General features: G+C 33.5%; 3 protein-coding genes and 1 non-coding gene across 5 annotated transcripts; 2 read left to right on the forward strand and 2 right to left on the reverse strand.

The window, feature by feature from the left end:
- Nucleotides 1-3,049: 3,049 nt before the first annotated feature.
- On the forward strand, nt 3,050-3,121 carry TRNAP-CGG. Its single transcript has one exon. It is a non-coding gene; the product is annotated as a tRNA-Pro (tRNA).
- A 912-nt stretch (nt 3,122-4,033) lies between these two features.
- Nucleotides 4,034-6,699, forward strand: LOC103862462 (aldehyde dehydrogenase family 3 member F1). 2 transcript variants are annotated; one of them, XM_009140167.3, is made up of 9 exons: nt 4,037-4,449; nt 4,562-4,658; nt 4,748-4,954; nt 5,141-5,265; nt 5,352-5,456; nt 5,526-5,698; nt 5,779-5,869; nt 5,950-6,099; nt 6,277-6,699. In XM_009140167.3, exons 1-9 carry the CDS (start codon nt 4,180-4,182, stop codon nt 6,511-6,513), a joined length of 1,455 nt encoding a protein of 484 aa, XP_009138415.1. In that variant the 5' UTR covers nt 4,037-4,179; the 3' UTR covers nt 6,514-6,699. The 2 variants fall into 2 exon arrangements, with proteins under 2 accessions (XP_033143617.1, XP_009138415.1); XM_033287726.1 differs by lacking the exon at nt 5,352-5,456 and having other exon boundaries at nt 4,034-4,449.
- LOC103862463 (protein SHI RELATED SEQUENCE 2) lies at nt 6,602-12,980 on the reverse strand. Its single transcript, XM_009140169.3, has 3 exons — nt 10,637-12,980; nt 7,575-10,238; nt 6,602-6,819 (listed from the first exon to the last, which is right to left on the reverse strand). Exons 1-2 carry the CDS (start codon nt 11,184-11,186, stop codon nt 9,847-9,849), a joined length of 942 nt encoding a protein of 313 aa, XP_009138417.1. The 5' UTR covers nt 11,187-12,980; the 3' UTR covers nt 6,602-6,819; nt 7,575-9,846.
- A 5,700-nt stretch (nt 12,981-18,680) lies between these two features.
- LOC103862464 (purple acid phosphatase 6) lies at nt 18,681-21,007 on the reverse strand. The gene is made up of 7 exons (XM_009140170.3): nt 20,600-21,007; nt 20,291-20,509; nt 20,089-20,200; nt 19,786-20,012; nt 19,565-19,703; nt 19,138-19,480; nt 18,681-19,048 (listed from the first exon to the last, which is right to left on the reverse strand). Exons 1-7 carry the CDS (start codon nt 20,759-20,761, stop codon nt 18,868-18,870), a joined length of 1,383 nt encoding a protein of 460 aa, XP_009138418.2. The 5' UTR covers nt 20,762-21,007; the 3' UTR covers nt 18,681-18,867.
- Between the last annotated feature and the right edge of the window lie 332 nt (nt 21,008-21,339).

A 21,339-nucleotide genomic window follows, 5' to 3' on the forward strand; every position in this document is an offset into this window, starting at 1 on the left:
AAACACCAAAAATATTTAAAATATCTACTGATTCTCTATCAAAATATTCAAACCAAACCAATTTATATGTTAAGTTTAGGTATTCTGACATATGGTATTCAAAATTTTATGTAATATAATATTTTATTTACAGATTTATGAAATTTAAACTATATATTGAATTTTAAATTTTTTAAAATCATTTAAATGAGTTATCCAAACCCGAACCGAACCCACAAAGATCCGAACCGAACCCGAATCGAAATTTAGAAATATCCGAATGGGACTGAAATCTTCAACCCTAAAAACCCAAAACCCGAATAAACCCGAACCGGACCTGAATGGGTACCCGAACGACCACTCCTACTCATCCTTATTAAACATCCAAGGCTCTCTTTAGAAACATATTAAACTAGTTCAAGAGAAAAATATTTAACAGTAGAAAGAAATGGAAGTCGAGTCAATTTTCAAACTATGTAATAATGATATTTGAATATTATGTTTCATTAGTCAAACTGAAAATAGTGGTTCTTTAAAAAATATCGCTTAGAGATTTTAAATAATTTTTGTAATTCATTTAAATACTTTTTACAAAAAAATATTTAAAGTATTTTAGTATTATTTTATTATTAGTTTTAAATATTACAAAGTACAAACAAAATATTACAAATTAAAAACTGTATCATTAAAAAAAAATTTTGATTCACGAAACCATACTAATATTAAAACAGAAATGGTATTTGTGAAACTTTAAATTGTCATCGCATGGGATATGTAAGACATTCAAGATAAACTTACAGAAGTTTCAAAAAAGTTGTCGTAGATTATATAAGTCCTTCACCGAGTAATATAACAGAAAATACAAACCTACACATACGAAAATCATACGATGACAAATTTACGTATTGACATTTGAATTGTAAAATTATATTTGGTAAGTCTTGAGCTTGGGTTTGCCATGAAATGGACTTTCTATTCTTCGTAAATTTTATTATTGGTAAGTCTATGAATTTCGAGACTCGAAAAAGCTAAAATAATGCTTTCATTCTTTGGCGGACAAAAAGAAAAAAAAATAGTAATCAATTATTATCTATAACAATATTGGATAACTAGAAGTGGTGATAATCTAGCGGCATATAGTCATGGTCAATTTTGAGATTTTGGAGCATGCGATTACGTCTATGTAAAAAAAAAAAATTCGAATATAAGAGTCTAATTTTTTTAAGGGATTCATTTATATGTAATTTTTTTCAAAAAAATTAGAAGGATGTGGCAAATGTTTCACTTAGCATGGTCCATGACTTCTTCTGAGCATAATAAATACTAGGATTTGATAAAAATAAATCATAACCGATCCTGACTGAATGGATCTTATTTATTTTATGGTATGTCAGGTTATAGATATTATTCTAACCAAACACAAACTTAAATGAATATCCAATAGAACCCGGAGCATTCAAAATCTCAAAAAAAACTTGTACCAAACATGATTTCAATTCTTAATATATATGTATCCAAAATACACTGAGATATTATTGAACATCTAAAATAATTATCTATTATATGAAAGTTGATGGTTGAAGCTTGAAGATTTTAGATTTTTTTTTTCACTGAATAATGTTTTTCATTTCATGAAAATTTGGTTTTCATTTATTTGGTTCTCTTTTTTTATTGATAAATATGTTTACATTTTGTTTGATTTTGAATGATCACTTTTGATGTTCTTTTCTTATTTTTATATCTTTTTTACTTATGTTTGGATTACAAAATAGGCAAATCAGATACTTTAAAAACTGAATAAACGATTTTACTTATGTTTTGGTTACAAAGTAGATACAAATCATGTACTTTTAAATCGAAAAACCAATTGGAACCCGAAAGTACATCGTATTGTATTGTACCGGTTCTTTGAAGATTTACTAATCCAACCCAAATCTTTGCCTGTCCCGAATCGAATTTTCATATGATCTGAATAGGGTTGATTTTGATAAATCCGAAAAATCGAAATCCGATTGGAAAAAACCAAAATCTGATTGGGATCCCGAATGTCCAAGCCTAGTAAATAATGGGATATTCAATTTCGTTTTTTTTGGTGAAAAAGTTCAATTTCGTATTTGAGCTATTATTATTAACACGGACACTATTTCCACAATGAATAGTCTCCGCAAAACTAACCAATCCCTCTAGAAGAGAAAATAAAGAAGGGAACCACTTCCAAATAAAAGGATGAATTGTCCATATTTTTAACGTAAATATTATTCGGAAATTAACCAGTTTATTTTCATATTAATTAATCTTCCAGTTGCCGCTACAATCCTAAGATATATCAGACCAGACAATTATGTTGTGTCAGAGTTTAAAATGTATGACGTAGCTAATACAAATTAACACTAATTATATCAAGAAACATTAAACAGTAAACACAAAAACTAGTACGTAATCAACCATTTTCATTGGTTCACATTTAATATCATGAAGGTTAGATTCACGACATTCCACATGTGCATATGCTCTTTTGAGCTTATTCATAAGATTTGTTTAAATATTAGGTTAATGCTACTTAATCTTATGAGCTTTATTGTTTTTTTGGGCGGCTTATGAGTTTTAATTAAAAAAATGAAACGTATTGAAAGGTTTTAGACTTTGACTTCATAATAATGTTTATTTACTTATTTAGCTAAATAAATTGCTTTTTTTTTGGGCAAAAGCTAAATAAATTGCTAAAGTCTTCATTTTTGGATTATTATTAGTGATAAGAAATGGATTTGGGCCCATCAAGTACGTTTCGGTGCCTTGTGGTTTCCGCCACTTTACGCAACTCCATCATTTTTTCTGGTTAATGTTATCAATTGGAAGATTTATCTTCTTTATTTGACTTGTCAATTTTTCACATCTAATAAAAATTTACTCCAGTCGCATATCAGTTAAACTGAAAATTACATAGTAAATTATTATCAAATGAAATCAACAAACGAATCAAAAAGTATAATCCATGTTTTTAAAAAGTTTATTTCATATAGAATTTCCGATATAAGTGATAGTTAGTAGCTTTACAGCTACATCATCAACCGGGTGTTTGGTCTAGTGGTATGATTCTCGCTTCGGGTGCGAGAGGTCCCGAGTTCGATTCTCGGAACACCCCTCCCTTGTACTTCTCCTATTTTTTCGGATCTGATCATCGTAATAAAAAGCATACCATACAGGCCTATTTAGTCCAATGGGCTCCATTATTCCAGAGATCTAACCATCGCCAAAAAATATAATTGAGGCCTAGTTAGTAAAATGGGCCGGATCGCTTAAAGACAGTAAAAAGTAGGATGGATGTTCAATGGGGTTTCCATGTGTGTCGGCAGAGAAGCAACCAGTACATAATGGACAATTTTTTTTTAACACATAATGGACAATTCTATATGAAAATCCTGATCGATAAATTTTACTTTAGAAACAAGGGTAAAAAGAAATATCTTTCCCTCAAATTATAATATTTAAAATATCATTTTCTCAGTAAATATATGATAAATTTATTGTAGTATTTTCAGTTTCTAGATCGGATCAGAATTGTATGACTGTTTTGCCAACAATCACCTACACTACATAAGAATAATAACAGATCTAAAATTGGTCCAACAATCACCTACACTAACGTAGTACTGACGCTAACTTATTGAGGTTTCCAATTAATATGCAAACTTACTGAAGTTCCCAACTATGTATGAATTTGATGGCGGGTGTCACTAACAAAAATATAAAGAATTTGATGTTTACCAGCGGCGAGGCATTCAATGTCCGGTTTCAATAACCGACGGTCCGGACTTTGTTAGTTGTGAAACACACCAATTAATGTCACCGATTCATATATTTCATATAGTAATATACTAAATATTTGTAGAAATTATAATATCTAACATGTGAACATTGCATAAAACTATAAACTATAACATTTAATACAAAGACATGGACTTGTAACTTCATGATAACGATTGTTAAACCTAAGATAGCAGAACCTATTTAATGTTTACCTTATCACTTTCCCAACTAGTTTTTTTTTCTTTCCCCTTTTAAACACCACCTATAAGTGGTTGAATCTTGAAAATGAAACACTCTAACTCCAAAAGAGGCAATCAAAAACAAACAAACAAGAAGAGAGCTTCTTAATAAAACCAAACTCTGCTTCTGAACAGAGTCGAGGGAGTAAAATCCATGGAAGCCATGAAGGAGACTGTGGATCAGAGCTTGAGAGAGATGAGGGATACGTTTGCGAGCGGGAGGACGAGGAGTGTGAAGTGGAGGAAGACACAGCTCGAAGCTATAATCGAGATGGTTAAAGACAACGAAGACAAGATGTGCGATGTTCTGTTTCAAGATTTGGGCAAACACAGTATTGAAGCTTTTAGAGATGAGCTTGGTTTTGTCATGAGATCAGCTACTACTGCTTTGAACAGTCTTGACAAATGGGTTGTTCCCAGAAAAGTAAGAACCCAACGCCATGCGAATACGTTAATAATTGTAGTATGAGATAAAAAAAATATTGATTAATCATTTTTTGTTTGGATAATTGTTTTCTTGGTGATGAAAAAAACAGAGCAACCTTCCTCTGTTGTTCTACCCAGCAACAGGGAAAGTGATCTCAGAACCGTATGGGACGGTTCTTGTTCTGTCTAGCTGGAATTTTCCTATATGTAAGAGTTTGGATCTTGAATCAGTTACTTTTTTTTTTTTGAAATCTTTTAATAGAGTTAATATTGTGCTTTTTATTGTTTGTGGTCAGCTTTGTCTTTGGACCCAATGATTGGGGCAATATCAGCAGGCAATACCGTGCTGCTCAAGGCATCTGAATTAAGCCCTAATGCATCTGCCTTGCTCGCTAAGACAATCCCGTCTTATCTCGACAACAAAGCCATAAAAGTTATTGAAGGAGGACCTGATGTGGCGACTATCCTCTTGCAGCATCAATGGGACAAGATCTTCTTCACCGGTATCACTCTATTCACACCTCAACACTCTATAATTAGCTTCGTACGGATTCCAACGACGATTAAATGGACTGGTCTTATCTCTTTATATATTAATTAATTAATTATTTCTCCAACAACCGACGTGAGACTTCATTCATTTACATGCTTGTTGTAGCGGAATATGCCTAATTATTGTTTGTTTGTAGGGAGTCCAAGAATCGGAAAGATTATAATGGCTGCAGCTGCAGAGAATTTGACTCCTGTGACATTGGAGCTTGGTGGAAAATGTCCCACCATTATTGATCACCACTCTGTTTCAAAGGACATGAAGGTATGTGCTTTGCTCTATTTTCTTACATCCAATATTAAGTAATGTTGAAAGTGTCTGAATTTGTATTAACTTTAATGAACATATAGTCGGTTGTCAAGAGGATCTCTGGAGGAAAATGGGGATCTTGCAGTGGACAAGCTTGTATCTCCGTAGATTACGTTCTTGTGGAACAGAGTTTTGCGTCTTCCCTGGTACGTGTCCACACAAATGCAAGCGCTGTCTCTGTTAGTGTCTCTAAGAGTTTGTTGTTTTTTCTATAGATTGAAATGTTTAAGCCGGTGATAAAGTCTTTCTTTGGAGAAAACCCTAAAGAATCTGGATGTGTAGCTAGGATTGTCACCAAGAAACACTTTCAGAGATTGTCTCGTCTTCTTAATGATCCTCGTGTTCAAGCTTCAATCGTCTATGGTGGTTCCATGGACGAAGAGAAGCTGTATAGTTTTGATTTAATGCCGTTTCTTTTGTTACACGGAATCTGTTCTGCAAGTTCTTTAACCTAGGTTTGTTTGACAGGTATGTTGAGCCAACGATCTTGTTGAATCCTCCTCTTGATTCTGAGATAATGAATGAAGAAATATTTGGTCCAGTTCTCCCTATCATCACAGTAAGCATAGTTAAAGTATTCATTAGAGTAAATAGTTGTCTAATCGTTGCTGATCTTTTTTTGTCTACGATGTAATGAAGTTACGTGACATCCAAGAAAGCATAGGGTTCATCAAGTCAAAACCAAAGCCACTTGCTATCTATGCATTCACCAAGGACGAGAAACTTAAAACTAGAATCTTGTCAGAAACATCCTCAGGAAGTGTTACCTTCAACGACGTCATGATCCAGGTATATATAATATTGTCCATATTCCCAACTATTCTTCCACACACCCACAAGATTAATTAATCCCCATCAAACTAGTCTAAGCGGATCTACGGGCCTTCGGACCTTTAACTTTCTAATCATTTACAAAAAAAAAAAAGAAGCATTTCTCATGTCTTCGAGTGGTAATTGGGATTGCAGTATATGTGTGATGCGTTGCCCTTTGGAGGAGTGGGAGAGAGTGGAATGGGAAGGTATCACGGGAAATACTCATTTGAATGTTTCAGTCATGAGAAGGCAATAATGGAAGGAAGCTTAGCAATGGATCTGGAAGCTCGATACCCTCCATGGAACAACTTCAAGCTCACTTTTATTAGACTAGCATTTCGTGAAGCTTACTTCAAGCTTGTCCTCTTAATGCTCGGTCTTAAAAGATAAAATCAGAAAGCGATAAGAGAAACACACACATATGTGATTGGTTCATATCACTTATGTTTGATTTTCATATCTTCACCTAATAAGTTTGCACCATATGTCATTCAAGTTATATGATATTCTATAAGTAATTTTCACATATATTTCTACCGAGTTACATTCTTAGTAACCACGGTTACATACCTACTTTTCAATGAGAAATTTATATTAGAATTACATAGATGGGGTCGTATACATGTACGTAAAGGTGTGTATGTGTGTCTTGTCCAAAGAAAAAAAAAAGCTGATGAAAAGTATGGGCGCGCACACCTGCGGTGGAGAGGAAGTATTTTTAGATCAAGGTTCGAATCCGGGTAGGGGAGGCTTTTACAGCTCCGTCGTCGTCGGTTTTTCTCCGGGAGGTGGAGGCTCCTGTAGCTCCGCCGTCGTCGGTTTCAGTTTCCGGGAGGGGAAGGCTTACCTAGCTCCGTCGTCGCCGTCTTGTTACCGGAGGGTGGAGGCTACTATAGCTCTACACTGCCGGCGTGGTACCCGTAGGAAGTTTGGGTGTTAGCGGTGAAAGTTTGGTTGGGTTGTTGTTCTTGTCGGCGGAAAGGTGAGGTTGTGGTTTCGGGTTTTAATCCCGAGAGAAGAGTGGGTGGTTCTGATGAGAGCGCGGTTTGTCCGATGACGCTTTCGGTGGAGGACCATCGGAGAAGAAGGTAGATCGAGGCGGGTTATGAGATCCGGCGAAACGAAGGTACGGTGAGATGGATCTGGAGGCGTTTCGAGGCGGAGACGGTCAGGTCGAGGCGGTGTGCGACGCGTGTCGATCCGAAGGCGCAGATGCTTCCACGTGTACAGCAGCCAGCTTCCTTGATGCGTTTGTCCTGCCGACGTCGTTCGGTCTTGTTTAGTTTGGGCCGCGGGCCCGTTAAAGTGATAGATTGTAGCCGTTTGGCTTTTGGGCTTTTAGGTTTTTTTGTGTATTTGGGCCTTAGGCCATGTATGTTGGGCTTGGCCCGTTTTATTAATAAAAATTAAATCCTTGGCGGAAAAAAAAAAAAAAGTATGGGCGCGCACACCACAATAATAGGTCACTGCATCACTGAGGCAATTTCTTTCATCCCCACCCTATGTAAAACTCTACCAAAAGCCCTAGCTAGTTTCTTTTCTTTTGGTTGGTACGTCGTCCTTACTTGCCCCTCTTTATATCCAATCTCTTCAACCTTCCTCACTATTATTAATTTCATCTTTACTTCTCTCTCTTTGTCTGCCTTTGTTTGTATATGTATCTTCTATTCTTCTTGAACTCAAATCCAACCAGAAACCATATCTCTTCTAGTTCTGTCCTTCACTCTTGGAGAGTTCAAAATTAAGGGAGGATAGGTGACTTGCAAGTCAAGGTACGTTCCCGAGGCTATAAACTACGTAACGTCATGTGGTTTACTTGTTTCTTGTCTCCCTAATTTCTTGTATTTGTGATCAACAAAGTGAACATGTTATATATGGATAATGGATCTGTATTCGTAGTTGCACACATGTCTAATTCCCCGGGGAATTAGGATTACGTTAGTTATTTATAATTTATACATTGTTATTGCTTCCTAACTTCGGGTAATATATGCGCAATTAGATTATCAAGATTTAAATAATAATAAAATATTTAATATACGAGAAACAGCCATTAAAACATAACTTTAAAATTAAAGCCAAAAAGTCTTCAACCTCGTGTTTGAGTTAAAAAAAAAATCCCCAACTTTCAAATATTAGCTGTTATAATTCTTATATTTTGGTGACTCAGTTATTTAAGAAACCCAAATAGTCAACTATTAAAATGGATTAAAAAATAAACGTATTTAAATTTTCTAAACGATATCATTTTAAAGTTGATTAAAATATTGACTAAACAATATTTTTTCGCTTATGTAAACACTTAAAGCATTTCTTTCGTGAAACCAGATCTCCAAATCAACTTCATATTCTTCACTCTGGTTTCGCGAAAAATATGTTTTAAATGCTTACATAAGCAAAAAAATATCGTTTGATAGATGTTTTAATCAATTTTTAAAATGATGTCAGTTAGAGAGTTAACAAATGTTTATTTTAAACGATTTCATAGTTGACTATTCGGGTTTCTTAAATTACCAAGTCAACACAATATAAGAGTTACAACGGCCAATATTTGAAAGTTGAGAATTTTTTTTGGCTCAAACACGAATTGAAAGTTTTTTTTGGCTTTAATTTAAAAATTCAGGGTTTTAATGGTCGTTTTCTCTTTAATATACTCATTCTATGAATTAATTAGACTTTTATATACTGAAAATGTAACTAATTCATTGTAAGAAAGTTTTTTGGATTGAATAAACTTGACATTCATTAAAAAAATAAAAGAATATGTAACTAATAGTAATTTTTCTCTCACTAAACGAGCTCACTGGTTATGAGGTCGTGATATTGATACATATCTTATGGCCGATGTTTCTTAGCAGCATAGTGCAATATAACAAGAAGTTATTTTTTGGTACTGTAATATATAAGCTTGTTGGTGTTATACAATATATAGATTGTTGGCGTCGGAAAGACGTCACAGAGAGAAAAATATTAATGTTTTCATATTTTGTTAGTTATGCAATCCGCTACATTATTTAATGTGTTTGTGTAACCTAAGGTATAAGCAAGACTAATTTAACTCTAGGAAAGGTTGTATTAGCTAGGAGCTAATTAACTAAATCTTAGTATGCACTAAAACTAATAGGTTTTATATACCAATTGCTGTTACCATGGCCTGTGATGCATGAACAATCTATATCATTAATCCACGAGTTCATAACTTTTCAAACACCAATTCATTGTGAAGTGGTACCCTCTATGTGTAGAATCGACAATATATGAGACCGGCCAGTACGGTTATCATAACTTATTATATGCTGAAATTTTTTTGCCCTCGTTTGCTTTCCTGTCGTTTGTCACTATTGATTTCACTTTAGTTAGTTTGCTACTTTACCTTTAAATATAGATAGACTTCACTGTACCATATGAAAATATTATAATTTATCCAATATTAAAACATAAGAAAATCTCGAGGTTACCCAATGGGAGAAGGAGCAACCGGCAACATCGAGAACCAAAAAAAACAAAACTTACATATTAACGTAAACCACCAATAATATATATTCATTACCGTACAAGAAGCATAAAATTAAACACATATTACAAGACAAACAAACATGCAGATGTTGATACGATATGAAAAGTCGTCCATCTATTACATAGGGCTGATGAAGAAACACTCAAAACACACATTACATATATAGTTTCAATATATTATATTAAAAACTGGAGTTCTTGATTTAATCAAGATCTTGGTGGGTTTTGATAGAATTGCGTACCTGGTGGCACGAACATCGTCATCATGTTACTTGAATAGTAACTACTAGAATTAGGATCTACAAACATCGCCGAGGATCCTCCTCTTCCACCGTCTGCTATAGCTGGAGTATTAAACGTATTTCCACCTCCTGCAGAAGAGCTATGATGATCGCTTCCGCCACTGCCACCACTCATGTAGCTGCTTTCAGGGCCTTGGTCATATAGAATTCCTTTGAAGAGATGACCTCCGATGTTCACCGTCGTTTGATAAGCGTATTGACCATCTCCTCCGTCGTCTACGCCGCTCATTTTTACACACCGGAAAAGCGCATCAGAGCTCACTTCGGGTGGAAAACTCGCCTTCCCCATTTCTAACCCTAAAAAATACACACATTAAGTTTCAAACAATACACCCGAAAAGTCCCACATAAACAATAGATTCTTGCGCCTAATTAATGTTTTCTCTAGTAGCGTTTGTGTTTTCAAATTAATTTATGTGATGACTGCTTTCACAACAGAACACAACATATAATGGTTTTATCAAACATCTTGAAAACCTCAAAAATCAAACGAAATTGACAATTTAAAGATGTTTGATAAAAAAAAACGTAAAGTCAGAACGTTATATTTTTAATATAAGCAAAAAAAAAGTTGCCGTAAAATGGAACATTAACAGCTGCTTTTAAATGTATCCGAGTTTTATTCTAAAAATCACATCAAATATGGTTGGAATCTGAAGTCGTCTGAATAATAAAAATAAATCTGAAACAAAAACCTGCTGAGTCGGATGGTAAGCGAGAGGAGGATGTTTCCGGAAGAGTTGTATCCCTATGACGTTTAGGGATACTCGAACCGCCGCTACCACCGCCGCCTCCTGATGTGGACATATGAAGCTGCTGTTGTCTCTCACGGCGTCTCGCAACGGGTATCCACGTGCTCCTAACGTGAGTGGAACAATCGAAGCCGCGGCTCTTGCAGCAAGTTCTGCAACGCATGTGAGTGCAATCTTTCTTGGCTTGGTTTCCACAGTCCCGACAGCTTATGGTGATGGACCTTGATGATGTGGCTATATCAGAGACTTCTATCTGATGACCTGGATAAAGATCTATGCTTTGTTGTTGTGGATGTGGTTGATGGTGATGCATGAGAATCTGTTGCTCTGGTGGAATCTGCCATACGCTCGAGCTTGGGTTAATATTATTGGTGTTTGTGTTTGATCTATACCAAACCCAGTTTGTCTTTTGTTGTTGTTGATTTCCTTCTTCTTGGTATCCGTTGTTGTTGTTGTTGTTGTTGTTTCCTCCTAGTGAAAACATCCCAGCCATTTCCTAAGACCTAACACTTCAAACCCTAATCTTGACCAAACAATATCCATAATTCAAAAACCCTAATTACCATGAAATCCTTTTCCTCTTTACTTCTCCTTCTCACTAAAGTTCAGCTTTTTCTCACTAAAGCTGTTAGAATCTAAACCCTAATTTCTCTCTCTTGGAGCAAAGTGTGGTTCTTGGTAATGAGTAGTTTTTTTTTTTGGTAAAAAGTAATGAGTAGTTGAAGTGGGAGAAAGTAAGAAGAAGAAAGAAAGAAATAAAAGAGAATTAAGAAAGAAGAATTTAAGCTGGGTCTGTGTATGATCTTTGTTTTTCTCAATAGATTTCTGCCACGCCGCCGCGTTCTTTAGCTTTCTCTTTCCTCTGCTCTGCTCTGCTCATCCCTAGAATTTAAGTCTCTCTGATTTGGGTTTTTGCAGATTCTGTGAAAACCAAAGTGAAAAGCTTTTCTTTCCCCTTCTCACTTCGGCTTTGTCTGAACAAAACGCTTCTAGTTCTGTCCGAGTGAAAGTAAATATAATTAGAGAAATACTCTCTCTCTCTCTCTCTCTATCGACTCCGAGTCTCACACCCCCGGGGGATGATCCACGGTCCAAGCTTTCTTGTTCTCATCCCATGGACTAGAGTTTGTCACGTGGCGAATTTGATCTTAACATGGAACAATTTAATTTTTTTTCTTGATCAAATTTTCCTTGGAGTTATATAACATTTATGATTTTTACGTATTATAAAAAAAAAAAAAGAGTTAGCACATGTGCCTGTACGTATAGTTTAACGGAGTATTAATTATGGCTAATACCGCTTAATTATACGTTTTATCTAGTCTCTAAGAATATTAATTGCTCACCTAGATGCCTTAGGTTCTCTCGTACTTTAACGTAGCTTTAAGTAAGTTTTAATAATCATTTAAATGAATTTTATGTCTAATCACAACACAGTTGTCTACAGAAATCATATGATCAAAAATGAATTTATAATTAATTAAAATTATTTATTTAACTATATATAAATTTAAATTATTTTTCTGCAAATACAAAAAATTATTCTAAATAAAGGAAATAACAACATTTCCCTGAATATAAAGAAAATTAACATTTTTTATTTTCATATAAAGTTATGGAAAATATATTTTATAATAGAATTTCGAGTAAAATTTTAGAGATATACTGGAATTGTTCTTACGGTTTTTTGTGATTGAAAATCTCTTAGTGAAGCTTAAATTTACTATAGTACATTTGGATGTCAGTATTTCTCTTTTAAATTTATAGATATTCTTAATTATTCACGCACCAGGAAATCAATGATTCGGCGAACTTAATTATTCACGCACCAGTAGACTAACAATCAGTGTTGTATAAAAAATCACCATAGAATAGTTTATGGAAAAAGAGAGATTCGGGGCAGTGAAAAAGAGGCGCTCTTTTTATTGATTGTAACAAGTGATCATATTAATATTAGTTGTGAGTGATCTGATAATTAAGGAAATATTTACAACAACAACAAAACTGAGGAAAGGTGAAAAAAGAAGAAAAAATGCACGTTACTCTTTGGACTCTCTGCGGCTACACAAGGGAACACTGCGCCACCTACGTCTACTTTTTTTTGTATTCCATTCTTTTTACTGTGAATTATTTATGTTTCTACAAAAGACAGTAAAATAATGTAATAAAATCTATGAATAAGAATATTTTGATTTGCATTCTCTAGGATAACTAAGTGAACATATTCTGACACAAAATAATATAATATGAAAAACAAAGAATACAAAATGATGGTAGGATCACCTTTTTGCTCCAAAATTGTGTAATTAAATAATATCTTCGTTTCATATCACTAGATTTGCTATCTAGATGACTTAATCAGGAGGTGTATATTTTGATTGGAAAATATATGTAAAATGAGGCTGTATAATATAAGCCTCATTTGTTATGTGGCTGAAGAAGAAACAATGGCTTAGGGCATCAAATTGATTTCAAATAAATATTAGAAGCATGTCTACAAATACTTGTTTGTTATGGTTTAAATCTTTGTTTTTTTAATATAAAATTTATCTTTCTTTCTAATAATTCACTTGTTTATATTTAACTTTACGACAATGAATTATATTTTCCTTAACTTCGTATTTAACAGTTAACTTTTATTCCATTTTTACTTTTTTTAAAAATCTAATAGCTATATATAAATTACTGCATTATGGATCATAGTCCTTTAAAATTTTATATTTTTGTTGTACTTTTTGTAAATAGTTTATTTTTATGTCAACAAACAGTTTATTTATAAAGTTTACTTATTATAAAATATCTAAATTTGTGGCTAAGTTTTTATTGTGTTTAGGGCATCGAAAATTCTTCTCACGGCTAGGAAACACTTTCGGCAAGGAAAAACATAAGGACACCAATTAAGTTAAAAAAAACATATGACAAACGATATTAGATTTGAAATATCCCTAATTATACTCTTTGGTAATAAGATCCCGTCCCCTTGCATCCTCTAGGAAGAGACCATATCAGGCCATATCACGTAATGTCCGAGCTATTAAACTTCACAAATCACCATAAAATATGTAAAATAAAATGCATACAATTTGATTAAATACGGATGCAATTTAATATATTTTAATTTTCATACACGTATTCCATGCTATCCGATGATTATATGAGGTATATTCATCCAGTTACATGGTATTTGCAGTGCTGTGCGAAGGTTTTCGGAGGTCCAAGGCGAGTTCAAAAATATATTTTACATGATATATTTTTAATAATATATATATATATATATATATAACACTCAAAAGTTTTGAGTTATTACATAAACGTTTTCTAAATTTTCTTAACCAAAATTTTATTTTATAAAAATTTTAAATCATGAACAAAAAGTATGATTTGTAATATAAATACAAAGATATAAATTTTTGATTGAAATGTTGGTAGCTGTCGAAAATGTAAATCTTAGCATTTAAATTAACTATAATAAACTATATTTTGAAAATATTATATTTTCTTTATCAAATTCTCATAAATATATAAAATAAATCTAACTCATAACATATAAAAGAAAAGACCATTATGATCAAATATTTACAGTTTTTTAGAAGTAGAATCTTTATAGGTTTATTTAAAATATAGCAAAAATAATCACAAACCTAGTTACTTTAAACAGAAGTCAAATTTAAATTTAAATAAAAATAAAAATCTAACTAAGATAATATGTTAACTACTATGTAAAAGTATTTTTTTTTTGTAATTTGAGACCCTAAAATTTTTACAAAATTTGGAAGCTCTAGGCAAATGCCTTTTTCAAAAGCCTCTGAGCACGACTCTGGGTATTTGTTATCTGAGATTAAAAAAAAAACATTGTTTGAGATGGTAGTACATCAACAAGGATTCTACAGTTGAAGATGCTGTGATGGACCAAAAACCTGTTGGATTGGTCTGAAATTTTTAGATCCAAAAATTAAAATCAGTCATTTTATAATTTCTCCCCTATAAAAATCTGTGGTGTCACATCCGAATAGAACAAGAAACAATAGCTATATCGTTTATTTTGCTATTGTATAATTAAATAGTAAACTCGTCCGCTTGACCACATAATTGGACCAAATTAATATCTAAAAATAAAAATCAAATTAAAATCGCCTTTTTATCAGGATAGGATCAGGTTAGTCTAATCCGAAGGTTTTGGAAAGGAAATGCTATTTAAAATGGTGAAATTTAGTCATGAAGGGTTTTTAAATTAAGAAAAGATAAAAGAAAAGAAAGAACGAAAGAATGAGAAGAGAAAATGACAAGTGGGAGAGGCCCGAGAAGAAGAAGACGTCTGCTGTCTGTCCCTTAAACCTGTCGAGAGGTCTCTTGAGCCCAGTGTTGTCTTCTCCTCTGCGTTGACTCTCTCTCAGTTTATTTAAAATCTTCATTTTTTTGCTTAAACTTTCATATTTTCTTATTTTGTAGTAGTTTTTTTATGTTTTATAAATAAATAACAAACAGTGTTTCAAAAAAGAAGAAGATAATATCGCTTGTGGGGGAGTGAATCGATGTAATACAAATAAAAGTTGAGATTGTCGTCGCTGATGAGATTATAATAAAAGTTTGGCTTTTATTTTATTTTAAGGGTTTGTTTTTTTTTTAAGTTGTAAATATGTAAATGTTTATGTTAAGGCAACATTTGAACAAAGTAGTACTAGAAGGTCTTAATTTTGGGATGCTTGCTTGCTTCATGAAAGGAGTACATTTTAGCAAATGGGAACAAGAACTTAGACAATAATGGAAAAAAATGAAATTCTATTATAATGTAATGGCTGTCATTTTCTCAGCCTTTAAATGTGGCTTTTTGTTGATAACAACATGGCATATTTGAGTCTTTTGGAGAAAAGTCTAATCTATTGGATATATACATCAACCATATAATAACAATATAGTTAAAGAAGAATAAGAGTTATGCACCAAACCTAACATATATCCCCTTCAATATTCAAATAATTCAAATAATATAGTCTTCTGTATTTTCTTGGTAATTTCATATTTGTTAATCGGAATTACATATCGAACCCAAACTAATTCCCAAAACTCATAAAAAGCTGGATTTTCTTACTATTGAAAACATCTAGAGATGGTTAGAAAAGGACTGAAATGTATACAAATACTAAATATATAAAAAAGCATTTATAATGAATTTTCCAATTTTCAGTGGTTTTATTTAAAACTAGCCATGATTTTTAATTATCTAAACAAAGGTAAACACAAACCGAAAGTACAATCAAACCCTATACTACACTTTAAAGATCGGCATGGAATATAAAGTAAAAATTAAAGAGCTATGGATCTTGGCTCAATCAATAATAATAGGGCAATGGATGTTGAATTTTGACTATGGTCCATGCGTTGTTAGTGATTGGTCGGTCGGTCCATATAAATGTAATGATGTAAATTGTGTTTTTTCACTTCGCACCACTCATTATCCATTTAATCCAGTTGGGTTGGGATGCAAATTAATTGATTACAGAAGATTCTACTGCACCTTTACCTCCTCCATTATTCATTTAATGAAATTTGATGTCTAATGGATTTTAATATAATTAAGATATATACATAATGATAAAACTTAGGTTTCTGTAATTGTCCCCACTCTATAAAATTAATTTAAATTCATACTTTTGTAACACGCAGGACCACTTCTTTTTAGTCTTTCTAGTAAACTTTGAAAGAGAATTGGTTCTTACAATATCAACTTCTGATACTTTAAGTAGAACTATTTTTAGAGGCTTGTCTTAGATCCTAACTATTTTTCTGGCAGTTACAAATGCGCACGATTATAAGAAAATGCAAGAACACCATAATTAAGTTCTTAATCAAACTAGGGTGGTCTTTAGATTCCAAAGAGTCTTAACGTTTTAACTAAACTTGCTGCATCTCCTTCCTCTTAGCATCCACAAGCAGAGCAAGTTGTGCACATTTACTTTTAGCTTCTTCCAGTTCCTTTTCTAAGTTCCTTACCTGTTTCATCATCCATTTACATATATGTGAGAACTTAGAATCTATGTAACAGTTTGTCTCTGGTTTTATAATATGTAATCAAACTTACTGTCTGTTCCATGCCAGTCTCTTTCTTTGTATATTCCTCGCACCTACTAAGAAGGAACACATTAATAATCCAATTTTTCATGAAATTAATTTTGTTCATGTTGAGTTTTACATATACACTGAAACCGTAACTGGAAGTTTAGGCGCCTCTTTGATGAATCCAACTTTAATTTCAGCTGCAGCCTGTTATATATAAGAATGCTTAGCGATCATTGCTCTCACTGTCTAAACATTAACATGTGAAAGTACACATGAAAAGAAAGAAAGAGGAAGTATTGGTTTGTGTTTCATTGCAGCTGCTTGTGGTTTGTACATTATATTCTCAGGATATCTAAATTAATCAGCAATATTGAACTGCACCACAGAGATTCCACGAAGAATATATAATCTTGAAATTTCCGAACATTTTGAGATATAGCATTGAAGTGTAAGCCTGAGGATAAAGAAACTAACAAAGTCAGCCTTTAAACACCCTTGCAACAGCAAGAAAGAATGTTCAGGAGAGTTACCCTTAGAGAATGCCTAACACGGTAAGAGATATGAGATCTAAGATCTAATGTTCTCGAGTTAATCCGTTTCTCGTCCTGAACACTTTCATCTCGGAGTCTTGTCCTGTTATACAAATGTTAGAACCCAACTCCTGCAAAATACCTGGCCCTTTAAAGAAATGTTAAGTACCTCATCATCGTCGTCAAAACTCAGCTCATAGATCCCTTCATCATTAAGCCACAAGTTGTATATAATTACTTTTGTTCCATGCGCTCCAATATCCTCAAACTGGTTAAGAATAGAATTAATAAACATGACACATTAGAATTACACGTGAAATTAGAGTGTTTAGAAGGAACCAACCTGTGACCATTTGAGAAGAATGTTAAGGTTGGTAGACCAATCTTCTGAAGATTCATAAATAATTGGTTGGGGCCCATCTTTGGATATATCAAATATCAATCTGCATTACAGAAACGATTAATATAACTTGCGATAGACGCATGGATATTATATACAAAAACAATTAAACATAGGTCCTCAAATTATGGAGAAAAAATTATTAAAATCTTTAGTAAATGTCTATATCTCCTAAATTCTTAAATCCATGATCAGATAATGTTTCAGGCATGAAAACAAGAAGCTACAGATGCTGAAGGTTTTACCATAGAACAGTCACATCATCCTGGCCCGTTTTCCTAAAGAACGTGTAAGACAGAAGACCAACGCTCTGTGTAGCTTTGCTAGAACAGAGAAGATAAAAACATAGTAAACTTAAACAGAACACACGCCAAGTTCAGAGTGTATATTGTATATATCAATACGCTCCAAGTCTCATGGTACTTGTCTTAAAAGTTAAAACCATTTCCATCTACACACGCAAAAGGTGAAACTCTTTGTAGCAACCTGACTAGAAAGAAGTTCAACGTTTCTTTTAACAAAATATAAAAATACTTACGTTGTCCAATTGTCGTATTAGACTTCTTTGATGCATTTTCTGATCCCATCGGGATCCATCCTGGCGCCGTCGTCTTGGAAAGCTAAAGCTGGTGAGTTGTCTTTGACTATATCAAATCTTGTCGATCTTGACAAAAGTGGCCCCGTTTTGTATCTGAGGACGAATACAAATGTACAAATGCAAATGCTGTAACATACAATTCAGTCACAATGAGCAAAAGATAAGCAGTTCCCTTTATGCATGCATACCTCGTTAACTGCATTATCAATATTTAAGAAAACAACGCGTTTTTTTTGGAGATGGTTTAGTTACGTAAACAACAAGGCGTGTTTAGTTTCTTCGCTTTTGGAATGCAGATCAATCAGAGTGTTGTAGATATTTTACATTTCGCATTATAAAATATTATTTTCCTTATTAATGTATTTATTTTGTTTGCATATAAAAAAAGAAGATAATATTTGATAATCCAAACAAATTTATCCCTGTAATATTGGGCAAAATCTAACGCAATCTTATTATTCAAACTAAATTGAAAACATTAAATCTGATGAAAAAGCAAATAAAACAGAAAATCAGAGAAAACAAATCTAAAATTCTAAATCAAATAAGAGAAAAAAAACAAGAACTTAGACATTCATGTTGAAGGAAACTACTCGTCCGTTTGTAAATTGTATCTGTTATACAACATGATAGAATCGGCTGCGACGGGTTCATTGTCTTGGTTCCTATGCCATGTGTAGAGCGCATGAGTCTTGTTCTTGATCTCCAAGAGAGCGTGACCGAAACTAGCCTCTCTGTAGGCTGAGTAACTCGGTTGAGGGTCAGTGTAACTACATGTAAACCCAAAACATAAAACTTAGTTTTATATAAAAAAAATTTAAAAAAAAATCATTTAGTTTAAAATATTGTTCTTTAGTACCTGTTTGCGATTCCTTCAATGTTTCCTCCATCTCCAATTGTGATGTACATTGGAGCATTAAGATCTTTCACAGGAGTGCTCAAGCCATTGGTGATGTTGTATTTAATATTGGAGAAACGTTCGGATCTCTCATAGGCATGGACGTGACCAGCCAAGACCAAGTCAACTTTGCTGTTAACAAGCCACGACTCAAACGCTATCCTCATGCTCTCACCTTCCATGTAATGGTAGTTGTTGCTGTTGTACCACGGCGAGTGAACAATGACAATCAACCATGGAGTCTCCTCTCTGTTCACGTTCTTCAGCTCTTGCTCCAGCCACAAGTATTGTGGTGTGTATTTGCCTGGTAATGAGATTACGTGATGTTACGTAATAAAATAAAGAGAGATTACAAAATCTTTAGGGTTTTGTGATTTTCTTTTGTTACCGTAGGCAGAGTAAGAGGAGAGGACGATGATGTGAGCAGGGCCACGTCTGACTGAGTACCAAAGAGGAGATATGCTCCCTGAGGATTTGTAGGAGTTAGGGTAACGATGCATGTAAGGCTTGAAGGCGTGAGGCTCACCCTAATATTACAGATTCAAATTAAACCGAACAAAACCAAACAACAAAAAAGACTTGAATCGAATGCGACTAAGCAAATCTTACAATCTCCGGAGCGAAATCTATCTCGTGATTCCCAGCGGCAAAGATAAAAGGTTGGTAAGCAGCGCAAGGCTCCATGAATCTTCCCCAAGTATCCCACTTTCTCTGGTCATGATTTGGTTGGTCGTCTGCGTAAGACAAGTCTCCAGCAAAGAGAACGGCTTGGCCTTTAGGGTTCGACATGTAATGGTACAATGTCTCGTTCGAAGCATAAGTTTGTCCAAGATCACCTACAAGAAAAAACTTATTTCATATCGATATGATAACACTAGTTTGAATATAGTTTTAAAGAGATCAGTGAGTTACCAATAATCCCGAATGTGTAGGGAACATCGGGTCCAACCTTCGGAGGAGTCGTGAAGTGGAATTGTCTAACAGATTTAGCGGTACCAACCTCGTAGATGTACTTAGTATCATACTGCAACGTAAAACAAAAAACATTTAAGACACCACATAAAAGAAGATCATGTTGTTACTTAAATAACAAGTTAAGTAATACAACACAAACCTCGAGTCCTTTAATGGTAGCGTGATGAAGAAAACCGGAAGTATAGTCATAGAATCTGTAAGAGGACGTTGAACCATGAGCTTTCTTCTTTGCCGGCTTCACGTCGCTGCTGTTACCAGCGATCCAGTAAGTAACGACGTTAGTACCAGCTAGGTTTAACGGCGTCACCCACGAGACGATCATGGCACGTCCGTCATGGTCTCCTTGCGTTAGATGAACCTGAAATAATACCGAAAAAACAATACAAAAAAATTTAATACAAAATGATGGTTTGATACGTTAATGCAACTGAAAAGATATATTCAAAACCTGTTCAGGAACATTATGACCAGAGGGTGGAGGAAATGTTTCCAGAGACATCTCAATCGATGGCAGAGCTTGTCTAACGTATTTACTTGTCATTCCACCATTGATTACAGTGGTAATGTTCAGAAGCACTAGAGATAATAGGAAGAAATGGATTGAGTTCATGTTTAATCGTTTGATTGTTTCAATAGCTTTGTGTTTGTTATGATCAATTGTTAACTATCTTTATATAAGTTTGAGTAGGATGCTTAGGAATATGCTTTTTTTTGTGAATATGCTAGTGATAAGTATTTAGTTAGGAATATTTTGTTTTTTGAACTGTTGGTTGAGAATAATATTGAAGAATAAAATTTAAACGGAAAGGATATGTAAAAGATTTTTTTGTAAGAATAACTAATTTTGATTTAGTTATGATCGTATAAATAAAATGTAGTTAATTCAGGAAAAAAAATATTTCGGCTCGCTGATATTAACTTCGTTTATTTTGGTGAGTTTTGTTATTAACACATGATCAAAATGTAGCAAAGTGTTGAATAATCATCTTCTTATCATATTTTTCGACAATTATAAGTTTTTCAAATTTGAGATATATCCGTCGATTCTTTATACTCAAAATATTACCAGCTTTTGTATTGTATATTAGATGTTAAGATGTGGTAAAATATTTTACACAAGAAAAAAATCTAAACAGAATACAAAAAATCTAAGGGGCTGTTATTGGTTTTTGATTTAAAAAGAGTTTT

Source organism: Brassica rapa, chromosome A03, assembly GCF_000309985.2.
Source record: "Brassica rapa cultivar Chiifu-401-42 chromosome A03, CAAS_Brap_v3.01, whole genome shotgun sequence".
NCBI classification, from domain to species: Eukaryota; Viridiplantae; Streptophyta; class Magnoliopsida; order Brassicales; family Brassicaceae; genus Brassica; species Brassica rapa.

What these genes read in the sequence shown, in the direction of transcription:
- LOC103862462 (XM_009140167.3), top strand. Translation starts at nt 4,180, where the DNA reads ATGGAAGCCATGAAGGAGACTGTGGATCAGAGCTTGAGAGAGATGAGG. An exon ending in TAGCTGGAATTTTCCTATAT is followed by an intron (nt 4,659 to 4,747) that starts GTAAGAGTTTGG and finishes GTTTGTGGTCAG; the next exon opens with CTTTGTCTTTGGACCCAATG. An exon ending in CAGTTCTCCCTATCATCACA is followed by an intron (nt 5,870 to 5,949) that starts GTAAGCATAGTT and finishes GATGTAATGAAG; the next exon opens with TTACGTGACATCCAAGAAAG.
- LOC103862463 (XM_009140169.3), bottom strand. Translation starts at nt 11,186, where the DNA reads ATGGCTGGGATGTTTTCACTAGGAGGAAACAACAACAACAACAACAAC. An exon ending in CTTACCATCCGACTCAGCAG is followed by an intron (nt 10,239 to 10,636) that starts GTTTTTGTTTCA and finishes TGTATTTTTTAG; the next exon opens with GGTTAGAAATGGGGAAGGCG.
- LOC103862464 (XM_009140170.3), bottom strand. Translation starts at nt 20,761, where the DNA reads ATGAACTCAATCCATTTCTTCCTATTATCTCTAGTGCTTCTGAACATT. An exon ending in TAGATTTCGCTCCGGAGATT is followed by an intron (nt 19,704 to 19,785) that starts GTAAGATTTGCT and finishes CTGTAATATTAG; the next exon opens with GGTGAGCCTCACGCCTTCAA. An exon ending in CTCCTCTTACTCTGCCTACG is followed by an intron (nt 19,481 to 19,564) that starts GTAACAAAAGAA and finishes TCTCATTACCAG; the next exon opens with GCAAATACACACCACAATAC.